This window comes from Moschus berezovskii, chromosome 24 (genome assembly GCF_049115385.1).
Source record: "Moschus berezovskii isolate FMDL1 chromosome 24, NW_MosBer_1.0, whole genome shotgun sequence".
NCBI classification, from domain to species: domain Eukaryota; kingdom Metazoa; phylum Chordata; class Mammalia; order Artiodactyla; family Moschidae; genus Moschus; species Moschus berezovskii.
In genome coordinates, this window is record NC_142483.1 from 44,656,407 (window position 1) to 44,676,851 (window position 20,445).

The window sequence follows — 20,445 nt, forward strand, 5'->3', positions numbered from 1 at the left end:
ATTAGTCCAGATAGTATTCAGGGGAGAGAATGGATCTATTAGTCAGACTGATTGTTCTATATTAGCTGCTATAGGTTATATTTGCTGTTTCAGTGTAATGCCTCAAGGAATTCTGGAATTTTAAAGAACATGTCGTACTGTAGTCACATTAGTTATTTTCATCAACTGTTTTTTTCAAACTGCCTTGTTTAATAATTCATTTAATTTAATAATTCTTCCTCAGTCTTTCAGGATAATGTTACAGTTCTTCTGTTGGAAAAATAGATTGTGCCTAGCTGCTGTGAAAGATCAAAACACACAGCTAACACATTTATTTGCTATAGGTAATTTCTGAGCTTCGAGAGAAGTTGGATCTGCAGCACTGTATTTTGCCTTCACAGTTCCAGGTTTCTCTAAGCAGGTTGAGAAATAAAGGACAAGCAAGGTATAAACTCATCGACAGTTAACACCCTTTTTCTCACATGAGCAAGGAAAGTTTTCTGACATTTATTGTGGAGCCAGGACAGAAGATCTTAATATTTACAACTACAAATTATGTAGTAATACCATAATAATGTACTGCTATTGTTTTTCAAATAATATTTTATGTATAAGTATGTATATGTACATGAATGTGTGTGTGTGTGTGTATTCCCTTTGCTATTCACATCAATCTCTGATAGACTGCAGTAAATTTTTATTAGCCATTTTACGCATGAAGTTGTGACTAGTTTTAAGGCACGTGCCTAGTAAGCAGGAATCCAGGTCTTACAAGTCCTTCTCTGGTAAGAATGATTTCCTTTCCCTCTGCTACTTGTAGTTTTTCAGGAAATCAAGAAAACAGTGGTCAAGACTGTGTTACTCTTCTCTTCGATGTAATAAAGTCAGCTATTAGATACGAGAAAATCATTTCAGAAGCCTGGATTAAGGTGAGTGAGATCTTTGAACATTGAGGAAGAAGTGGGTGGTAATCAGTGATGGATGTGTAAGTAAAGGTAGTTGAAATAAAAATCTTTAAAGTCAATCAAGTAGAAATAATAAATGATGGTTTGCCAGATGAGCAGATTGGTTCAAACATGTTCTTGTGTGTTGTAATATTTTTGTGTCCCTTATTTTTCCAGGCAATTGAAAGGATTCCCTCAGAGACTGAACACAAGGTAATGTTCATCTTCTATGAATTTTAAATATTATAGATGTAAAATTAGTGATATTGCCTGGCTTTCCTCCCTTCTATTTGCTCTGGCATCTTCCAGTCTGCTCTAGTAAACATTAACTGCTTGAGGAAGATAACCTGAAAGGATAGCTTGCCAGATGGTCTTTGTTCTGGCAATACAATGAAATAAAACATCCACAAGGGGAAGTAGTAATATTCCAAACAGTCACAGTGAATTGCAGTCAAAGAAGCTGAATCCCCTCCCATGAGGAGATGAGCACTGGAGTCACCTGGGTCATGAGTCAGGTATTCAGGTCCCTCTGTCTGATTGCCCTTCCTCCAATTTCACATGGAATTGTCAAGATAGTAGCATTTCATGTTTTACTTTCTTTTACCTGACGAGTGAACCAAACAGTCCATCTGTTATCGCGGTGATGATACTGAATCTGTCTTAACTCTGGAGATGTTTTCTTCAGTCAAGAAGCCAGATGATTGAATTCCTTATGTGCTGATTGGTTCCGTTTAAGGATTTTCTTTAGTTGAAATCTCTTGTTTTGGGGGGTTTTGTTAATTGAATTGTTCAGTTGTTGGATGACTATTTTAAAAGCTATTGTGATATTGAATAAAATAATGAAAAACTCATTTTTTTGTGGTGGTAGGATAGGAGGGGGATCAAAATATCCAAGACAACTATTTTATTATTGCATAACCCTTGGCCTCCTGCTTAGCTGTATTTGCAGATTTCTATTCATTGTATAATTTTCACATTGTGTCATAAATGTTTTGTGTGCTTCTGCATTGTCTTTCGGAGAAGGCAATGGCAAGCCACTCTAGTACTCTTGCCTAGAAAATCCCATGGATGGAGGAGCCTGGTAGGCTGCAGTCCATGGGGTCGCTATGGGTCGGACATGACTGAGCGACTTCACTTTCATTTTTCACTTTCACACATTGGAGAAGGAAATGGCAACCCACTCCAGTGTTCTTGCCTGGAGAATCCCAGGGACAGGGAAGCCTGGTGGGCTTCCGTCTATGGGGTCACACAGAGTCGGACACGACTGAAGTGACTTAGCAGCAGCAGCAGCAGCATTGTCTTTATTTTCATTTTTAATAGCTGTATTTTCTGCTATAACCTATCCTAATTTTGGTGTCTGAGTTGGGCCATCAGTGAAAGGATGTCCCAGTAATTTGTTGGTTTTTGATTTTATTAATTAGAACATCTAACCTTTTTAAAAATATGTTACTGTTAATTGAGATAAAATTGATAAATTGATAATATTAGACATACAATGCAAGGATTTGTTATTTGTGTAAGTCATTTGCAAAATGATCACTACAATAGTCGTTAATGTCCATCACCATACACTGCTAGTACAAGTTTTTTTACTTGTAAGAACTTGCAAGATCTCCTCTCAGCAGCTTTCAGATGTGCGATACAGTATCATTAACTGTATTCACCATGCTGTACATTACATCCCTGTGACTTGTTTATTTTATAACTGAAATTTATACCTTTACTCATTTTACCAATTCCCTCCCATCACCTCTGGCAACCACCAGTCTATTCTCGGTATCTATAGATTCATTTTTATTTTATTTTTTAGATTCCACATATAATTGAGATCATACAGTATTTGTCTTTCTCTGTCTGATGTATATCAGAATGATACCCTCAGGGATCATCCGTGTTGTTGCAGATAGCAAGATTTCATTCTTTTTTATAACTGAATAATAGTCTCTCTCTCTCTCTGTGTATCACATTTTCTTTATCCATTCCATCAGTGGGCTTTTGAGTTGTTTCCATGTCTCAGTTATTGTAAATAATGCTCTAATGAACATGGAGGTACAGATATCTTTGCAAATTAGTGTTTGTGTTCTTCGAATGCATAATCAGAAGTGGGATTGCTGGATCTATAGTAGTTCTATTTTTATTTTTTTGAGGCCCCTCCACAGTGTTCTCCATAGTGGCTGCATCAATTTATATTCCCACCAACAGTGCGCAAGGGTTCCCTTTCCTGTCCCTCCTTTGTTAGTTTTGTCTAACATTTGTTATTCTTTGTCCTTTTGATTATAGCCATTTTAACAGATGGGAAGTTATACTTCATTGTGGTTTTGATTTACCTTTCCCTGATGATTAGTGATGTTTTACATCTTTTCCTGTTGGTTGGCTGTCTGTATGTCTTTGGAAAAATGGCTGTTCAAATTCTCTGACCATCTTTTAATTGGATTGTATTTTTGCTGTTGAGTTGTGCAAGTTCCAGTTAGTTTGTTCTTTCCTTTTTTGTCCTGCTTGGCTTTTTAAACTCTCTCCCTCTCCTTTTTTGGAAGGATTGGGGGTGGGAGGAGAAGGGGATGACAGAGAATGAGATGGCTGGATGGCATCACTGACTCTATGGACATGAGTTTGAGTGAACTCCAGGAGTTGGTGATGGACAGGGAGGCCTGGCATGCTGTGATTCATGGGATCGCAAAGAGTCGGACACGACTGAGTGACTGAACTGAACTGAACTGAATACAAGCTAATTAGGGAGAGAAAAACATCACAAGTATCTAAATATCTGTAAAATAAATCTTACCTCAAATCTCTTTGCCACGCTTCTGGATTTTCGTTCTTCCAGATTTTTCTTATTCATATCTGAGTTGTATATGTGTGCAAGCACAAGCATGCTCACTCTTATACTTATGCATATTTGTACTTGTATATTGTTTTTATAAAAATGTAATCTTACTGTGATTATTGCAGATTGCTTTTCTTTTGCTTCACAATATATTGTGCATGTCCTTGTCAAAAAATATAGTATATCTCATTTTTAATGGCCATATAATATGTTGAAAATGACCATCATAATTTATATAACCATGTTCATATTGACAGACATTTTCAGTCTCTAACTTTTCACAAAGTAATTTTCCTAATAATAATGAAAATGTATACTGAATTTGACAAGTGATTTTTTTTTCTTTAATAAATGTGAAGGTATTCAAAGTTGTTTCTGTAATAATACTACTTTTACTTGTATTCCAATATTTTAAAAATAATTTTATTTATTTATTTATTTTTGGCTGTACTGACTTTTCATTGCTCCATGTGCTTTTCTCTAGTTGCAGCAAGTGGAGGCTACTCTCTAGTTGCTCTGCTCAAGCTTCTTACTGCAGTGGTTTCTCTTGTTGCAGAGCATGGACTCTTTGGCTTTTGGGATTCAGTAGTCATGGCTCTGGGATCCTAGAGCATGGGCTAAGTAGTTGTGGCACATGGGTTTAGTTGTTCTGTGGCATATGAGATCTTCCCTCATCAGGAATTGAACCTGTGTCTTTTGCATTGGCAGGCAGATTCTTTACTACTAAGCCACCAGGGAAGCCCTTCAATATTTTCTTAAAGGATACCAGTGGTTAATAGTTGTGACACTTCATTTCTCTGAAAAATCTTCTAGGTTTTATGAAACTGTAGGTACTCCTATGGGATTATGTTGAGTGAATGAGTAGTGTTTTTCTTAATGGAAAAAGTTGAGAGCTGCTGTTTTGTTGTAGTAAATGTACTGATTTAGTAAACGGTTTTCCTATTGGTGCATATTTATTGACAACAGATTTTTGACCTGGCAATGCTTCTCATCATCTATAGCACCAATTCTCAGACAAAGAAGTACATTGAGAGGGTGCTAAGAAATAAGATTCGATCAGGCTGCTTTGAAGAAGATCTGCTGCAGGGTACATTCTATATTCATTACTTGGTAAGTGTCAGAGAAATCGGGCAGCATTAGTCTGAAAGTTATAGAGTTTGTTTTAACTTAAACTGAACCCTGTGTGGAAATCATGACACTGTCCACCTTTGCTTGGTAATTATCTTTTACAGGGAGCTTAGTATGTTTCAAAACATAGTGGGATTATTGTGACATTATAAATATTAATAAAATCAAACTAAGATTGGTTTTCATCTTTTTAGCAAAAAAAGCACAAAATTGTTTCGACTTAAACCCTGTATTCTCTTTTATAGGAAATATTGTAATTCAGGTCTTCTATAATTTCATTTTTGACCTAAAATGGAGAACATCACATCTCCTTAGAAATTATCGTTCTAGTTTCAACCCATTGTTCAAGTCCATTGAGACTTTTGAATCTTAATTTTATATTAACTCATTTTAATTGTCTAGCTCTCTGTGATCTGTAACTTTTGACAAACTTGCCTTCTGTATCCTGTTTTAAGTAGTTTCTAAAATCCCCTGAGTATAACATTATCAGAGCAATGCTAGTAGAGACATAATTTTATATCTATTGAATTATCACTATTTTAGCCATTGAGCATATGACCCTTAGGTGATCATTCTAGTTGAAGTATAAACCATTTGATGTGGAATTTTATAATCTAGAAAATTTTCTATAATATTTTCCGGGTGAATATTTAGGATATTAACAGTGTACACCTTCTTAGAAAACTGGGTGAACCAGAGGTTTGGGACTTGGCTTAGGAATTAATGAGAATATGTAGTTGAGTCTTAAGACTTTATTATTTAGGAATGGATTTAAAGTTTGTGTTATTTTATCTTACAGTCGTTTCTGTCCTTATTTGTGCTCTGATGTGTGTTTTGGTCTATAATTTTGTACAGGGCAGAAACCCTATATAATTTTTATTGCATCTTCCTCAGTAAGGCATTATACCCATATAAAGAAACTGAACTTAATAACTGGTTGTTTATTCTGGTTCCATTCATGTCCATCTGCTGCCTTCTTGTTAGGATATAATCAGTTCTCCTCTTGATGTACTTTAAAAGAAATCAGTTTAATTAGATTGAATGTTATAGACTGATTTAAATCATAACCAGGGAAGAACAGGCCCACTGTATCCCCGGGGAGGCAATATGATTAAGTGAGGAAATTTGAATTTAGAAGATTTGGGTTCTTGTCCCAAGCTGGGCACATTACAAGCTATTAGGCTTGTGATGTAACTTCTTTGAGTTTAAAGGTCAGTTCTTATCCGTGTATTGAGTTTCATTGATTCTAAGAGAAGCTCAGAATGAAGGATTATTCTGAGTAAAACAAAGATTAAAGTTCCTTAAATTAAAATAAAAATTAGGGAGAACTCTGGCATATTAAAGGGGTTTGCAGTAGCAGCTCTAGGTGCTGTGATGGTGAAGTCTCTCCCACAGCTTCATTTTCCTCTACTCCTCTCTCCTCAAGGTTCTTAAGGATGTTTGTCCATCCATCTTGTCGCTGGCTCAGAGTTTGCTGCACTCCCTAGACCAGAGCATAATTTTGTTCGGCAGTCTTCTATACAGATATTCATTTATGTTTTTTGACACTTACTGCCAGCAGGTATGTTGAAGTATTTATCTTGGGAAGGAGGGAACAGGGAAAAGGAAAGAAATGCCATCCCAAATGACTTGCATGTGATCCAATATTTATTTCTTATTGGTTGAAAGGCATTGAAGAAGGAAGAACTCGGAACTGGGAGCTGGGAAAGCTTAGTTCTAGTCCTAGTCTCTGAATGAAGGGATTGGACTTGAGGATCTAACTCTGTGTTTTGAGCTTTAAGATTCTCTCAGTCTAAAATGAAGGTCCAACTCCAGTCTACTTGAAACAAACATTTGCCTTGGATTGGTTATCATGTAGTGTTCACAGTACAGGAATGGCAGTTTTAAACTTACCTGCTAATAATCTACTGCCAGTTGATCCTGAAGTTGTTCTTTAGAAAAAGGTGTCATGAGAAAGAAATGAGAGAGAAATACCTGAGGGCCTAACCCTGTTTCCATGAATACCAGACACCACATTTATTAGCGCACATCCAGAGAGGGAAGGCTGGACTTGCGGAAAGTGATTAGGAGAACAAAGAACAAAGTGTCTTGTATTGGTCATTTATGTTATACTTTTATTAACAAGAAAGCACATTTGAAAGGGGAACTTTTAAAAATGAATACTGGGATTTCTTTGGTGGTCCAGTGGTTAAGACTTTGCACTTCTAATGTCAGGGGAGCGGGTTTGATCCCTGGTCAAGAAACTAAGATCCCACTGTATGGCCAAAAAGATAATTTAAAAATGAATAGTATCAAATTTTTAAAATTTAAGACAGAAAAAAAAGCACATTTAAAGTGGAGTAATAGACACCTGGCATGAGTTAGCTACTGCATTTGAGAAAAACCATGTGACTTGGTGTGAAACAGCAGTATAAAGGAAGGGAAGAGTGACAGCTAAGACATTTGTGGAGAACCATCTTAATGTCTTAGAGACACCATCATGACCCACGTTTACTTGAAACAATATGTCTAACTTTAAAAAAAACTTTAAAACCTTTAGCTTCTTGAGTGCCACCTTTTCCGTAAATTTTAATAAAGTACAACTACAATTTAATCGGTAATATTTGACACTTATCAGTAAAAGGAAAGATTACACCAGGAAGCAAAAATCCAGAGGGATTAGATAGTGCTCACTAGTAAAATATGGGGAGTAAATCAAGACTGCATGGTGGTGTAGTTAGACATAATCTTAAACCTCCTGACTCTAATGTTAATGGAAACTAGTTTATAGAAGTAGGTGATAGAATGAGGTGGGTTGGGATTTTAACCAAGTTGAGATTGGAATGGCCTTGGGCACAAACCTCTTTTAGATGACCATACTGTATTTTAGCTTCACACAGTCCTGTTGACTTTTCTGTGCATAGGAAGTGATTGGTGTCCTAGTGACCCATGTCTGCAGTGGAAATGCAGTCGAAGTTGATGCTGCATTGGATATCCTCCTCGAGTTGGTAGTTTTAAGCCCATCTGCTATGAGGCTGAATGCTGTCTTTGTGAAGGTATCTACTCCTGCCATTGACATATATGGAATCATTTTTCTTTCTTACATATATTTGAGAGACACGTGATAACTTGTTAGCAGTTTATTTTTTATGCTAGATACTGAGCACTATAATGTAGAAGTGGAGGGGATGAAGGTGGGGTGATGGGGCAAATAACAGAAAAAATAACTCATCTGTCTATATTGTTATTAATTCAGCAAATACTTCTTTATACCTAATGGTGTGCCAGCAGGCTCTCTTCTGGGTGCTGTGGATATGAAAGGTAGTCTTTGCTTTTGATGATAGAAAGTAAGACATATAAGTAAATCGCTATATATACAACATGACGAATTCTTTAATGAAGTGCTGTAGATCCACCAGTGCAGAAATACTTAATTTGGCCTGGGAAACTGGAGAAATCTTCAAACAAGAGATAATATTAGAGTGATTCTTGAAAGGTAGGAGAGATTTGTCAAGAAAGAATAAAGAAAGTATATCTAGGCAGAGAATAGTTTGAACGGAAGCAAACTGGCACATACGTCCATGGTGTGCTTGAGAGATGACAAGTAAGATCAGCATGATTGGTAGATAGGGTAAGGTGGGAGGCGAAGACCAGATTATGAAGGATCTTAAATACTGAGCCAAAGAGTTGCAACTTTATTTTATAGACAAGAAAGTGAAAGTGAAGTCGCTCAGTCGTGTCCGACTCTTTGCGACACTGTGGACTGTAGCCCGCCAGGCTCCTCTGTCCATGGGATTCTTCAGGCAAGAATACTGGAGTAGGTTGCCATTTCCTTCTCCAGGGGATCTTCCCAACACAGGGCTCGAACCCGGGTCTCCTGCATTGCAGGCAGACGCTTTATTCTCTGAGCCACTGGTAAAGGGTTTTAATGGGGTTTGACATAAGTCCTTCCGTATCTGTAAAGAAAGAAAAAGTAATTCATGGAGTACAAGCTGAGAAGTAAGGTCAGAGACATAACTTTTGGCAGAATATTGTTTTCACTAAGAAAAAGGGAAGCGTGCAGAAAAAGTATAGGGAGAACTAGGAGCTATGTTAGGATGACTAAGTAGAATATCAATCCTTTGGGCTCTGAGGCATAGTTTTAGAGAACTTGAGCTTTTGTGAAACATGCCTGGCTATCTGTGTGTATGCCTTTTATGAAAATTTTAATTTTTTTATTTAAAGGAAAAAGAAAACTTAGTTGCTAATCTCATCGTTGACATTTTTTTCTCCCAGGGCACTCTGGATTATCTGGATAATATGTCCCCTCAGCAAATAAGAAAACTCTTTTGTATTCTCAGCACACTGGCATTTAGCAAAGATCATGAAGCCAGTAGTCACATCCAGGTAAGTGACAAGTGTGTTGAGAAAGAATCTTTTAAACTTCTATAGTTGAAATTTGTTGAACAAAAATTCCCACAGCCTGTGTAGTAGTATAAGTAAAGTACATAGCCATAATCCTAGTATTTGTTTATTCTTTTCCTGCTACAAACATTAAATGCCTACTGTGTGCCAAGCACTGAGACAGTAGATATATATTAGACCTGCCCTTTAGGAGTTCAGTCTGTTAGTATGGAAGTGAGCTTGTAATCTGCTCATTATGAAACTGAGTAAGAAAAGCCATTCAGGTACTGTACCAGGTGCCATGGAAAAACAGGGAATACTCTTGTTCCATAAGGAACATCTGCATCTAACGTGAACTCCATCTGGGCCTTCTCTCATTTGTGAACACCATTCACTGAAAAAGCCAAAGCCAAGCAAAGTGTCTAAAGTAAGATTGGGTTGGAATCAACTCATAGTTCTTTGGCATCTTCAGTGCCACCTTGTAGCAGTAATCCATACTGGTCTTTGAACAACTTTTTTTTCCCCTAAGTTTAAAGAATTGGCAAGGATAGTATACACCATGGTACAAAATTCAAAAGATATGGAAAGGTAGTGAAGAATGTATCCTCCCTCTCAGTCCTCTAGCTTAGATTCCCTAAAGGCAATCAGTGTTACTAGCTTAGAGCTTTCTGAGATGTGCTGAGCATAGACAAATTTGTATTTACCCATATCCCTGTTTTCCACACCTTATCCTCTTGTTTTGTGTCTTGCTTGTTTGATCTAGCTGTATAATTTGAAGATTTCATCATATCAGGAATAATAGAGCTACATCATTATGTTTTAATTGTGGTAAAACATACATAAAATAAATTTTACTGTTTTAAACCAGTTTTAATTATCTAGTTCAGTGGCATTGAGTACATTCACAGTGTTGTGCAACCATCACCATTATCTGTCTCCAGGAGTTTTTCTTTCAAATAGAAATTCTATCCCCATTAAGCAATAACGCTCCATTTCCCTTTCTCTATACCCTGGTAACCTCTTACCTACTTTCTGTGAATTTGTGTGATCTAGGTACTTCATTTAAATAGTCATACAATGTTTGTCCTTTTGTGTCTGGCTTATTTCACTTAGCATAATGTGTTCACAGTTCCTCTGTGTTGTAGGATATATCAGAACTTTATTGCTTTTTATGGCTAAATATTCCATTGTATATATAGACTGTAACTGGTTTATCCTTTGGTGGATATTGGATTTTCCCCACCTTTTGTTATTTTGAAGAATGCTGCTATGAACATTGATGTACAAGTATTTCTTTTGAGTCCTTGTTTTCAGTTGGTATATACTTGGTATATACCTAGGAGTGAGGTTTCTGGATCATATGAAGATTCTACGTTTAACATTTTGAGGAGCCACAAAACTTTTCCATAGTGGCTATACCATTTTGCAGTCTAATGAGCAATAGAGGGTTCCAGTTTTTCTACATCCTTATCAACACTTGTTTGATAAGTGTGTGTGTAAAGTGGTATCTCATTGTGGTTTTAATTTCTAATTTCCAGATGACTAATGATGTTGAACATCTTATTGTATGCTTATTGGTTCTTGTATATCTTCTTTAGAAAAAGTCTATTCGAGTCCTTTTGCTCACTTTTTTTTTTTTGGGTAAAAGCAAAGATAGCTTTATTGGGAAAGTTGACAATCCTGGTGAGAAGCTGGACTCATGTTCCAAAGAACCAAATCCCCATTGCTGATCAGAAGGCAAGAGATTTTAAAGGGGAATTTCAAGAATACACAGGTGGAGAGGGGTGGCTACATGCAGAGGAGTACAGTCATCTCTGACAGTCATCTTGAAATAGTTCATGGGTGATTCGACCAGTGTCATCTTGGTTGTTTTAAGTACAGTTAATCTTCACTTCCAGGGTCAATTTGTTCCTATTTCCTTGAGATGAACTCTCAGAATTGTATAAGATGGAGCAGCTTATGTTGTGCCTATAGTCTGGTCACGATGTAATCAACCTCTTCCAACCGATAGGGGCTCCAATATTAAAGGATATGGCTCAGAAAATGATCTGTAGCCCTTGAATGCTAAGTCGCTTCAGTCATGTTGGACTCTTTTCGACCTCATGAACTATAGCCTGCCAGGTTCCTCTATCCAAGGGATTCTCCAGGCAAGAATATTGGGGTGGATTGCCATGCCCTTCCCCATTTTGCTCACTTTTTAAATGGGTTATTTTTTGTTGTTGACATGTAGGAATTCTTTATATATTCTGGATATTAGTCCCTTATCAGATAAATGATTTGAAAATATTTTCTCCCTTTTTGTGATTATCTTTTCAGTCTTGATCCTTTGGTGCAGTTTTGATGAAGTGCACTCAATCTTTTTTCTTTTGTTGCTGGTGCTTTTGGTGTCATGCTCATTTAAAAAAAAATTGCAAAATTTGAAGTCATGAAAAATTTACCCCCAAGTTTTCTTGTCAGAATTTTATAGTTTTAGCTCTTACATTTAAATCATTGATTCACTTTGAGTTAATTTTTATATATGGTATAAGGTAAGGGTTCTACTTCATTTTTGTGTGTGTGGGTATCCAGTTTTCTCTAGCACCTTTTGTTGAATAGTTTGTCTTTTTCTATTGAGTGGTCTTGGCACCTTTGTGGAAAATCAGTTGACCATATGTGTGAGGATTTATTTCTACGATCTATTCTATCTATTGGTCTGAATGTGCTTATGCTGGTAGCATGTTTTGATTACTATAGCTTTGTAATTTTGAAATTGGAAAGTGTGGACTCTCCAAACTTTTTCTTTTTCAATATTATTTTGGCTGTTTGGGGTCCCTTGAAATTCCTTATGAATTTTAGTATAGGTTTTTCTATTTTTGTAAAAAATGCTGTTAGAGATACTTGCCTGGTGGACCACTGAATAGGACTCTGAGCTCCCAACGCAGCGGGCCCAGGTTTGATCCCTGGTTGGGGAACCAGATACCTCATGATGCAACTAAGAAACCCTAATGCCGCAGTGAAGATTCCGCAAGCCACAACTAAGACCTGGTGCAGCCTAAAAAAAGAAATATTTTTAAAATACTGTTAGAATTTTAAAAATGATTACATTGAATGAGCATATCGTCATCTTAACAGTGTTCAGTCTTTAGTTCCATGAACATGGAATACCTTTCCTTTTACTTAGGTCTTCTTTAATTTATTTCAGTAATATTTTGCAGTTTTTTCAATGTGCAAGTCTTTTGCCTCCTTTGTTAAATTTATTCTTAACCACTTTTCTTTTCTGTTTGATTACTTTTGCCCGAGAGGCCAACGACATGATAATTCACATTATCCATATAAAAGCAACTATCCCAGCAGTAACAGTAATAGCTATTATTATTGAATGTCTACCATATGACAGCCTCTCTTCTTGGAATTTTTTGTAATTTGGTCTCTGATCCTTGCAAAACCTTTCTCATTCTATAGATGAAAAAAATTGAGACTCAAAAAGATTGAATGACTCATCAAAGACCACACAGTTAATAAATGATAGAAACCTTGCTTTTCTGGTTGTTTGGTACTAATATTTGACTCTTTTGCTGTACCATTCCAACATCATCACCATTATTTCCTTGCAGGATGACATGCACCTGGTGATACGAAAACAGCTGTCTAGCACCGTATTCAAATACAAGCTTATTGGTATTATTGGTGCTGTCACCATGGCTGGCATCATGGCAGCAGATAGGTATGTACGGAAATTCTGATTTCTGTGGCTCATGGTCAGTTAATTGAGTTGCTGTCTTACAAAATAAAGTGTTATGTTGTTTAGACATCATTATAACAGAAAAATTAAAACAATAATAGAAGTTAGCAAATGTTTGTTGTTACTTTTCCATGTTCTTTTTAATCTTGACTGTTTATGCTACCTATAATTTTTGCAGAATTGTGATCATAGTCATTACATTCTCATTGTTTAAAACTAGGGATTGCTAAGAAATTAAGTTTTAGAAAATGTTTCCACAAAAGGGGAACCTTGATCCTCCTGGGATGCTTTATTTTTTTGCATCTGCTCCAATCTTAAGCATTAGACAATACAGGTTTCTCCATTACTGTGTTATTCTTGTCTGGAACACCTCGTTTGATATAAATAAAGTCTTCTTTTTTTTTAATTAATTAATTTATTTTAATTGTGATATAAGTAAAGTCTTCTTGTGGATTTTCCCTCCTAGTACTAGTTCTTTGATTCCACAATTGTAGCATCTAATAGAAGCTTGGGGCTTGATATGTTGTTACCGTTGTGAAGTCATGAAATTCAGTTCATACTTCTTGGAAAGGATTTGTCATGAATTCCTCGGAACTCAAGAAACATCCTTAGAGTTAGCATTAGTAATCTGTAGAGGCTGCATAGTATACTGGTTAAAAGTTCATTCTCTGGAGCCATACTGCTTGCCAGCGGTCAAATACTGGCTCCATTGTTCTTAGCTGAATGATCTTGGATAAGTCACTTTACTTTTCTGTGCCTTTATAGTTTCAAATGTGTGAAGTAAAGATATTAATAGTATTTACTTCATGGAGTTGTTGAGAGCATTGAATAGAATAATGCCAGGTGCTTGCTCTATGATTTTCATTAGTTTAGTTAGTGTACACTTAAAGAAAATCTAAGGTAGCCCTCAGTTGCTCTAGTCCACCTTTTGTAAGGCCTTAATAAATACTTGGCTGTGCTTTCATTCTGTTTCCTCTCCACCCTAATCTTAGGGAAGGCAATTTTTAAAAGTTTATTGCTGGTTGTTGCAAAATATTACAGATGTGAATCTAAAATAACTTGTTTTTAGAAGTAGATCTTCCAGTTTGACCCCAGGGAGTGGAGACCTGAGCAGTGAGCAGTGCACCCAGGTGAGTTCTTGTCTTGGAGTTGGATATGTTTATGAATAGCTGAGAAATTCCTTCTGGCCACTGTTGGCTGAGTGCCAAAGAATTGATGTTTCCGAACTGTGGTGTTGGAGAAGACTCTTGAGAGTCCCTTGGACTACAGGGAGAGCACACCAGTTAATCCTAAAGGAAGTCAGTCCTGAATATTTACTGAAAGGACTGATGCTGAAGCTAAAGCTTTGGTACTTTGGCCACCTTATGCAAAGAGCCGACTCATTGGAAAAGACCTTGATGCTGAGAAAAATTGAAGGCAGGAGGAGAAGAGGATGATAGAGGACAAGATGGTTGGATGGCATCACCAACTCAGTGAACATGAGTTTGAGCAAGCTCTAGGAAATGGTGAAGGACAGGGAGGCCTGGCATTCTGTGGTCCATGGGGTCACAAAGAGCTGGACACGACTAAGCAACTGAACAACTGTCACCTTAGCAAAGAGTGCTTCTTGTTTCAAAATACGTTTTCCTGAACTCACAGATTTTGCAATATATACGACTCTTTTGACCTTTAAAATCCCCTGGCTTGGGTTGTATTTTAATTCTATATCTGATCTCCTAATTAAATTGTAAATTCCTAGAGAGCAAAATTGGTGGGCCATGTTTGATGAGTAACAGGTTGACTAGAGCGTAGGGACAAGTAAGTGTATAATTGGAGAGCTGGAGATGCAGCTAGTGTGGAGATAGAAAACAGAGTGCTCTGAATGTGAATCAAAAGATTTTGATTTAATTTTTACACAGAGGTAGTCCTTAAGGGTTTTAGCATAGAAATGGCATAATCCAAACTTTGCTTTAGAGAAATTAATCTGGTTCATGTGTCTGGATTGGAAAAGAGATAAGATTGAAAAGAAAGGATTGGTCAGGAGGCTTAGGAGAAACCTCAGGTGAGAGGTGGTGATGAGAGCTTTGCCAATGCAGTTGGAAAGGAAAAAACTTATTGTTGAATGGGGTGAATAGTTTTTAATTAGGAGGCATCAGCAACTCAAGGACTGGTCCATTCTTTTTCTTTGACTGTTTTCAGGTGACCTCCTTGCTACAGTTGGTTCATTCCTGCAGTGAGCAGTCTCCTCAGGCCTCTGGACTTTATTATGATGAATTTGCCAACCTTATCCATGGAAAGAGGCTGGCTCCAGAAGCCCTGGTGAGGCCAAGTATCTTTTCTTAAAACAGTGAAGCTCAAGGGCTGCTTTACTATACATTCTTCAAATCCTTCTCTCTGTTGTATTGCAAAAATAGATCTGCCTGTGAGTTTTCCCATATTCTAATTGGGAAAGCTGTTCTGACTCACTCTGCCCCAGGCCTCTCTTCTGAGACCTCGTTCACATACTAAGAGTGAGAATCATGATCATTTGGTTAATGATGTTGTTAAAAGCCATCATCTATTATGTGCCAGGCACTGTATTAAGCATTTTTCATGTATTATGTCTATTCCACACCAGAATAGTGCAGTATGTATCACTGTTATTTTCTTTTCAGAAATGAGGAAACAGGCTTCAGAAAGGTTAAGTTTATTTAGGACTTTATAGGATGTACACCCTGGGCTACACAGACCTTTTTGTTTGTTTGCTTCCTGAAGGAATGGCTTGGGGAGACCATCTTTAATGATTTCCAAGATGCGTTTGTGGTGGATGCCTGTGTTGTTCCAGAAGGGTAAGTGCTGTTTACGCACTGATATGGTTATATTGATAAAGAAATTTTGTTAGTTATGTCGATAGCTGGTACCAATCTCAGAATGTCTTTGACTTCATCCAAGTCTTTCTTACTCCTCCAGCTTCCCTCCTCCCAACCCCAACACCCCAGCAGTCCCAGCTCCAGGATTGGTAGAAGATTCCCCACTTGTTCTTTCTCACTTCTCCTCATAATAGAGAAGATTGGTTTGTTCTAGTGGTTTTTCCTATAGAGTTGCCATACCCTGATGCTGGGACCTCAGATTCTGGGTTCTGTTCACAGTGATTATCCATTTCCTGTGAAAGCACTCTACGGACTAGAAGACTACGATAGTTGTGATGGGATTGTCATCAACCTCCTGCCACTGTTGTTCTCTCAGGACTTTGTGAAAGATGGGAGTACACTGCCTTCGCAGGAATCAGACCAAAAGTCAGTATACTTTTTCTTCTCTAAAACCTCTGTTGGTATGTTGAATGTTCGCAAGGAATGCCATAGTTCTTGTTCACAAGGAATGTCACAGTTCTTGTAATCTGTTGGCAACTTGAGTGAAAAGGATTTCTCCTAAGACAGGTGGTATTTGGATGCATTACCAAGAATGGATCAGACTCCTTGTTTTCTCCCAGATCCTGGGATTGGGATTTGCAATGGCTCATGACAGCCAACAGATACTTTGCGAGGCTCCTTTTGTTTCTGTTCCTTTTTCCCACCTGGGAATATGTTTGTCTACTTTTGCCAGTCGTGTGCCTTCCTTCCGTGTTACCTGTACTTTATCTTAATGCGTGGACATTTCACTCTTACCTGTGTCTTCTTCCTATTCAGTTCATTATTTATTTGCTGAGCATCCACTATGTTCCTTGTCATGTTTTTAAAAGTAGACATTTATTTGGGTAAAACTTGTTAATTATAAGATCTGGCTCTCTATGAACATGGACTAATATGTCTATAAACTGTGATCTAGAAATGGATTTTCCTTCCCAGATTGGTTTCTCCGTTATGCCTGGCTCCCTATTTCCGGTTACTGAGACTTTGTGTGGACAGACAACATAATGGAAATTTGGAGGAGATTGACGGTTTATTAGGTATAGAATGAAGTTATCAGATTCTTTCTTCTTTGTAACCTTTCTTTGGTAAACTTAGGGAACTGGTACATTGGTACCTATGGAGGGAAGGGAGGGAATTTCCTAACTTCACAGAGACTTTTAAATTATATTTGTTGATGCTGTATGGTATGAGGGTATTTTTGAGACTAACTGAAACTTGACCTTCAAATACTCATTAAAGGGGGAAATAAGTAGAAGGAGACCTAGCTCTGGGGGCATCATTCAGGTTCTGTTGACTTCAACTAAAAGAGATTAGAAATGTTTGTTCTTCTCTTTCAGATTGTCCTATATTCCTCACTGACCTGGAGCCTGGAGAGAGACTCCAGTCCATGTCTGTTAAAGAACGTTCATTCCTGTGTTCACTCATATTTCTTACTCTCAACTGGTTCCGAGAGGTGAGCAGAGTTACTGGGACGTTTCATCTACTGTCTGTAATTTCTCTAGAAAGGAAACTATTTTCTTGGTTCCCATGAGACTCCTTAAAAATTGTCCACCAGCCTCTAACCCCTGTGTGTCTCTTTAGCGATGTGTCCCACCCTTCCTTAATCACATGTACCTCTTGATGTAGCCAAATCAAAATGCTTAGAATTCACTTAATGGTGCCCATGCTTTACTGCTTCCAAGTCTTTTCACACTATTCTGCTTCCTGCATGGAATAACTTCACCTTCTCCACTGTGAAAATACTGTTCCTCCTTATAGGTATGCGCTTAATATTTCGATTTAGTGAGATCAAGTGAAGATAGTTTTCACCATCCTTTAGAATATATTTGTACTTAATGAAATGCACAATAATAATGAAATATATTGAAAATAACAATAACATCTTATATCTATATCACATTTCCTTTCTCATGCATATTGTTTCTAAGAATATTTATTCACTTGAATGATCTCTTATCCTGACAACTGTATTATGGTACAGGCAGGGTAGGTATTACTATCCTTGTTTTATACATATGAAATTGCTTGTACAGAGAGTTCAAAGTCATTAAAATTTATCAAACCCATGTGCCAAATGCTGGGCTAGTTTCTTTATTCGCACTTAATCCACACAACTGCATTCCCATTTTATATTTAAAGAGATAGAAGCTCAGAAAGGGTCAAGAGTTGGCCAAGGTCACACAACTAGTAAGTAGGAGACCTTGGACTTGTTTCACCAAAGGTTGTACTCTCCAGCTACAGAGAGTTACTTAACTTCTGTTAAGTAACAAGTTCTGCCTTGTTACTTAACTAGGAATAAGTAGAAATGGTATTAAAAGTTAGATCCTCCTGTATTGGCCCAGGGCTTTTTTTCTCCACAGCACCTTGCTGAGACTTTGACATTGCTCACTAGGCTCACAGATCCTTTCACTGAATGGCTCTTTTAGCCCTTGCTGAATAATGCAAATGAGGTTAAAATCTGAACAGTTCACAGATATGATTTGTACTTCTACAGGTTGTAAATGCCTTCTGTCGGCAAAAGTTGCCCGAGATGAAGGGGAAGGTGCTCACCCGATTAAAGCACATTGTAGAACTGCAGCAACTCCTGGAAAAGCACTTGGCGGGTGAGGGAAGGGTCCCGGCTGGGAACCCTGCTGGGCAATAGTGAGGAGATAGAAGACAGCCTGTAAGCCAGACTCAGTGATAGCTGCCCCTAATTCATGTGGGCCAAGAAAATGTCTGCTCAACAGAAAGTTTAAAAAATGAATACAGCCGTTTTACTCCCATTGTTTTCTCCAGGAGACCTTGGTGTTTGAGAAAAGATAAGATACAAAACATTGGTTGGGCTTTTGTAAACTACTTTGCTCTTCAGATGTCAAACTTCCTGTGCCCTTTACCTTCCTGAACATCATCAGGAGTAAAGCTGAGAGGCCTCTTGATACCCTCCGACCATTAAGAAAACTTGTTTTACAGTTCTAGCTTGATTTTCTGGGGAAAACACAGAGCCTCCCTCAGGCTCTCATCTAAATAACTGTGTGTAAAACATCTACTATGTGATCAGACATTGCTAATATCTTTAGATTTTCAGTGTAAGTTTATTTTTAGTTCTTAGCTGTTTGGATACTTTATATCTCTATTTAGAATGATTTTATGTTAGTTGACCATAATCAATTAATGCAGTATTTCTATAAGTTATCTTTGGCCATTTTACTGTGCCAAAATGGTTAGTGTCAGATGACCTGCAAGCATCTGATACATAGTCATTCATGCTTGGTAGTTCTGGAAAATAGTTTTTAGCTGCTTGGGTGATTATCATTCAAGTTTAATGGTGGTGTATGGTTGGTATACATAGAGCTTCCTGCTCTCTGTTTCAGTCACCCCAGACTATGTTCCTCCCCTTGCAAACTTTGACTTGGAAACTTTAGAAGTAACACCTCATACCAGTACTGCCGTTTCAGCAAAAATCAGAATGCAAGGAAAGACAGGTACTTTCTTTTCCTCTTATTCCGTGTCCTCCTATGTGTTGTGTTGAGTTGACTTAGAGGTTATGTGCATCAAAGCATCAGTAATGGGAGAGATTATATTACTGAACTCTTTCTTTAGCATGGTTATCAATGAACTGTAACTTCGGGTTATAAAATTAACCTTCTTCATCTCTAGGTAGTCTTTAGCAGGTTGTTTCTTGAAGGCAGTGATATTTTGCAAACAAGATTACTGATTATTTCAGTTACTTTTCTCCTTTTGAAACATAAGGAGGAAAGAAACGAAAAGCAGATGGCAGCAAAACATCCTCCCCTGATGTGCTTTCAAAGGAGGATAATTCAGAATGTGACCCTACACCAGCTGAGAGGAGCCAGCAGGAAAAGGTATTGGAATGATGGGTCTCCATGATGGTGTGTAATAACCCAGTGAGATTAGCAAGGGCATTGTTCTTGCCTGGAGAATCCCAGGGACGGTGGAGCCTGTTGGCTGCTGTCTGTGGGGTCGCACAGAGTCGGACACAACTGAAGTGACTTAACAGCAGCAGCATTATCTTATGCATTTTACAGAGAGAAAAATTATTGAAAGGAGAGGTGAACAAACTCTGCTAGGCCTTGGAGTGACTCTCTCAGTAGCAGAGGTTGGGTGAGACTTGAAATATTTGTCACTACCACACACTGGTTCTTCTCATTATTTTTTTCATCATAATACTCCCTTTTTTGCACCCCAGGAGTACTTTGAATTATCTCATAGCAATTATCAAATTCTGTCTTTGGATGTATTCTAAATATACTTCTTTTAGCCTTTTTTCATCTTCTGATCCCAGATTATTCCCTTCTCAGTGAATTGAGATAACATGAAATGCTTAATACAGTTTCTTAATACAGATACTTAACAATTTCCTATAATTGTACCACTGACAGAGTTGGTTTGTCAGATTGCTTAAACGACATGGATCCCAGTTATTTCTGTTCTTTAGCAGTTGTTTAGTGAGTATTTGTTATGTATAACTCCTCTAATCTTCCCCAAATCAAGTTTAGTGTTGATACCTGTATATAATAGATGAGAAAACTTAAGACCTAGAGCGAGTAGGTGACTTGTTCAACTAATTATAACTTGTAACTTATTATACAGCTAATAAGTGCTTGAGCAAGGGTTTGA

The 20,445-nt window shown here is 37.5% G+C and overlaps 1 protein-coding gene across 3 annotated transcripts in view; it reads left to right on the forward strand.

Moving 5' to 3' along the window:
- The window catches only part of FANCD2 (FA complementation group D2), a 53,400-nt gene that overhangs the window by 12,782 nt on the left and 20,173 nt on the right, over positions 1–20,445 (forward strand). For all 3 annotated transcript variants that reach the window (XM_055414430.2, XM_088831959.1, XM_055414431.2), the window contains exons 12-28: positions 324–424; positions 800–908; positions 1,101–1,136; positions 4,714–4,857; positions 6,302–6,436; positions 7,779–7,910; positions 9,130–9,240; positions 12,831–12,940; positions 14,028–14,088; positions 15,137–15,256; positions 15,692–15,765; positions 16,066–16,212; positions 16,762–16,862; positions 17,163–17,278; positions 18,320–18,428; positions 19,179–19,289; positions 19,558–19,670. In XM_055414430.2, coding sequence (XP_055270405.1) covers positions 324–424; positions 800–908; positions 1,101–1,136; positions 4,714–4,857; positions 6,302–6,436; positions 7,779–7,910; positions 9,130–9,240; positions 12,831–12,940; positions 14,028–14,088; positions 15,137–15,256; positions 15,692–15,765; positions 16,066–16,212; positions 16,762–16,862; positions 17,163–17,278; positions 18,320–18,428; positions 19,179–19,289; positions 19,558–19,670 — 1,830 coding nt within the window. The remainder of the gene's footprint in view (positions 1–323; positions 425–799; positions 909–1,100; positions 1,137–4,713; positions 4,858–6,301; positions 6,437–7,778; positions 7,911–9,129; positions 9,241–12,830; positions 12,941–14,027; positions 14,089–15,136; positions 15,257–15,691; positions 15,766–16,065; positions 16,213–16,761; positions 16,863–17,162; positions 17,279–18,319; positions 18,429–19,178; positions 19,290–19,557; positions 19,671–20,445) is intronic.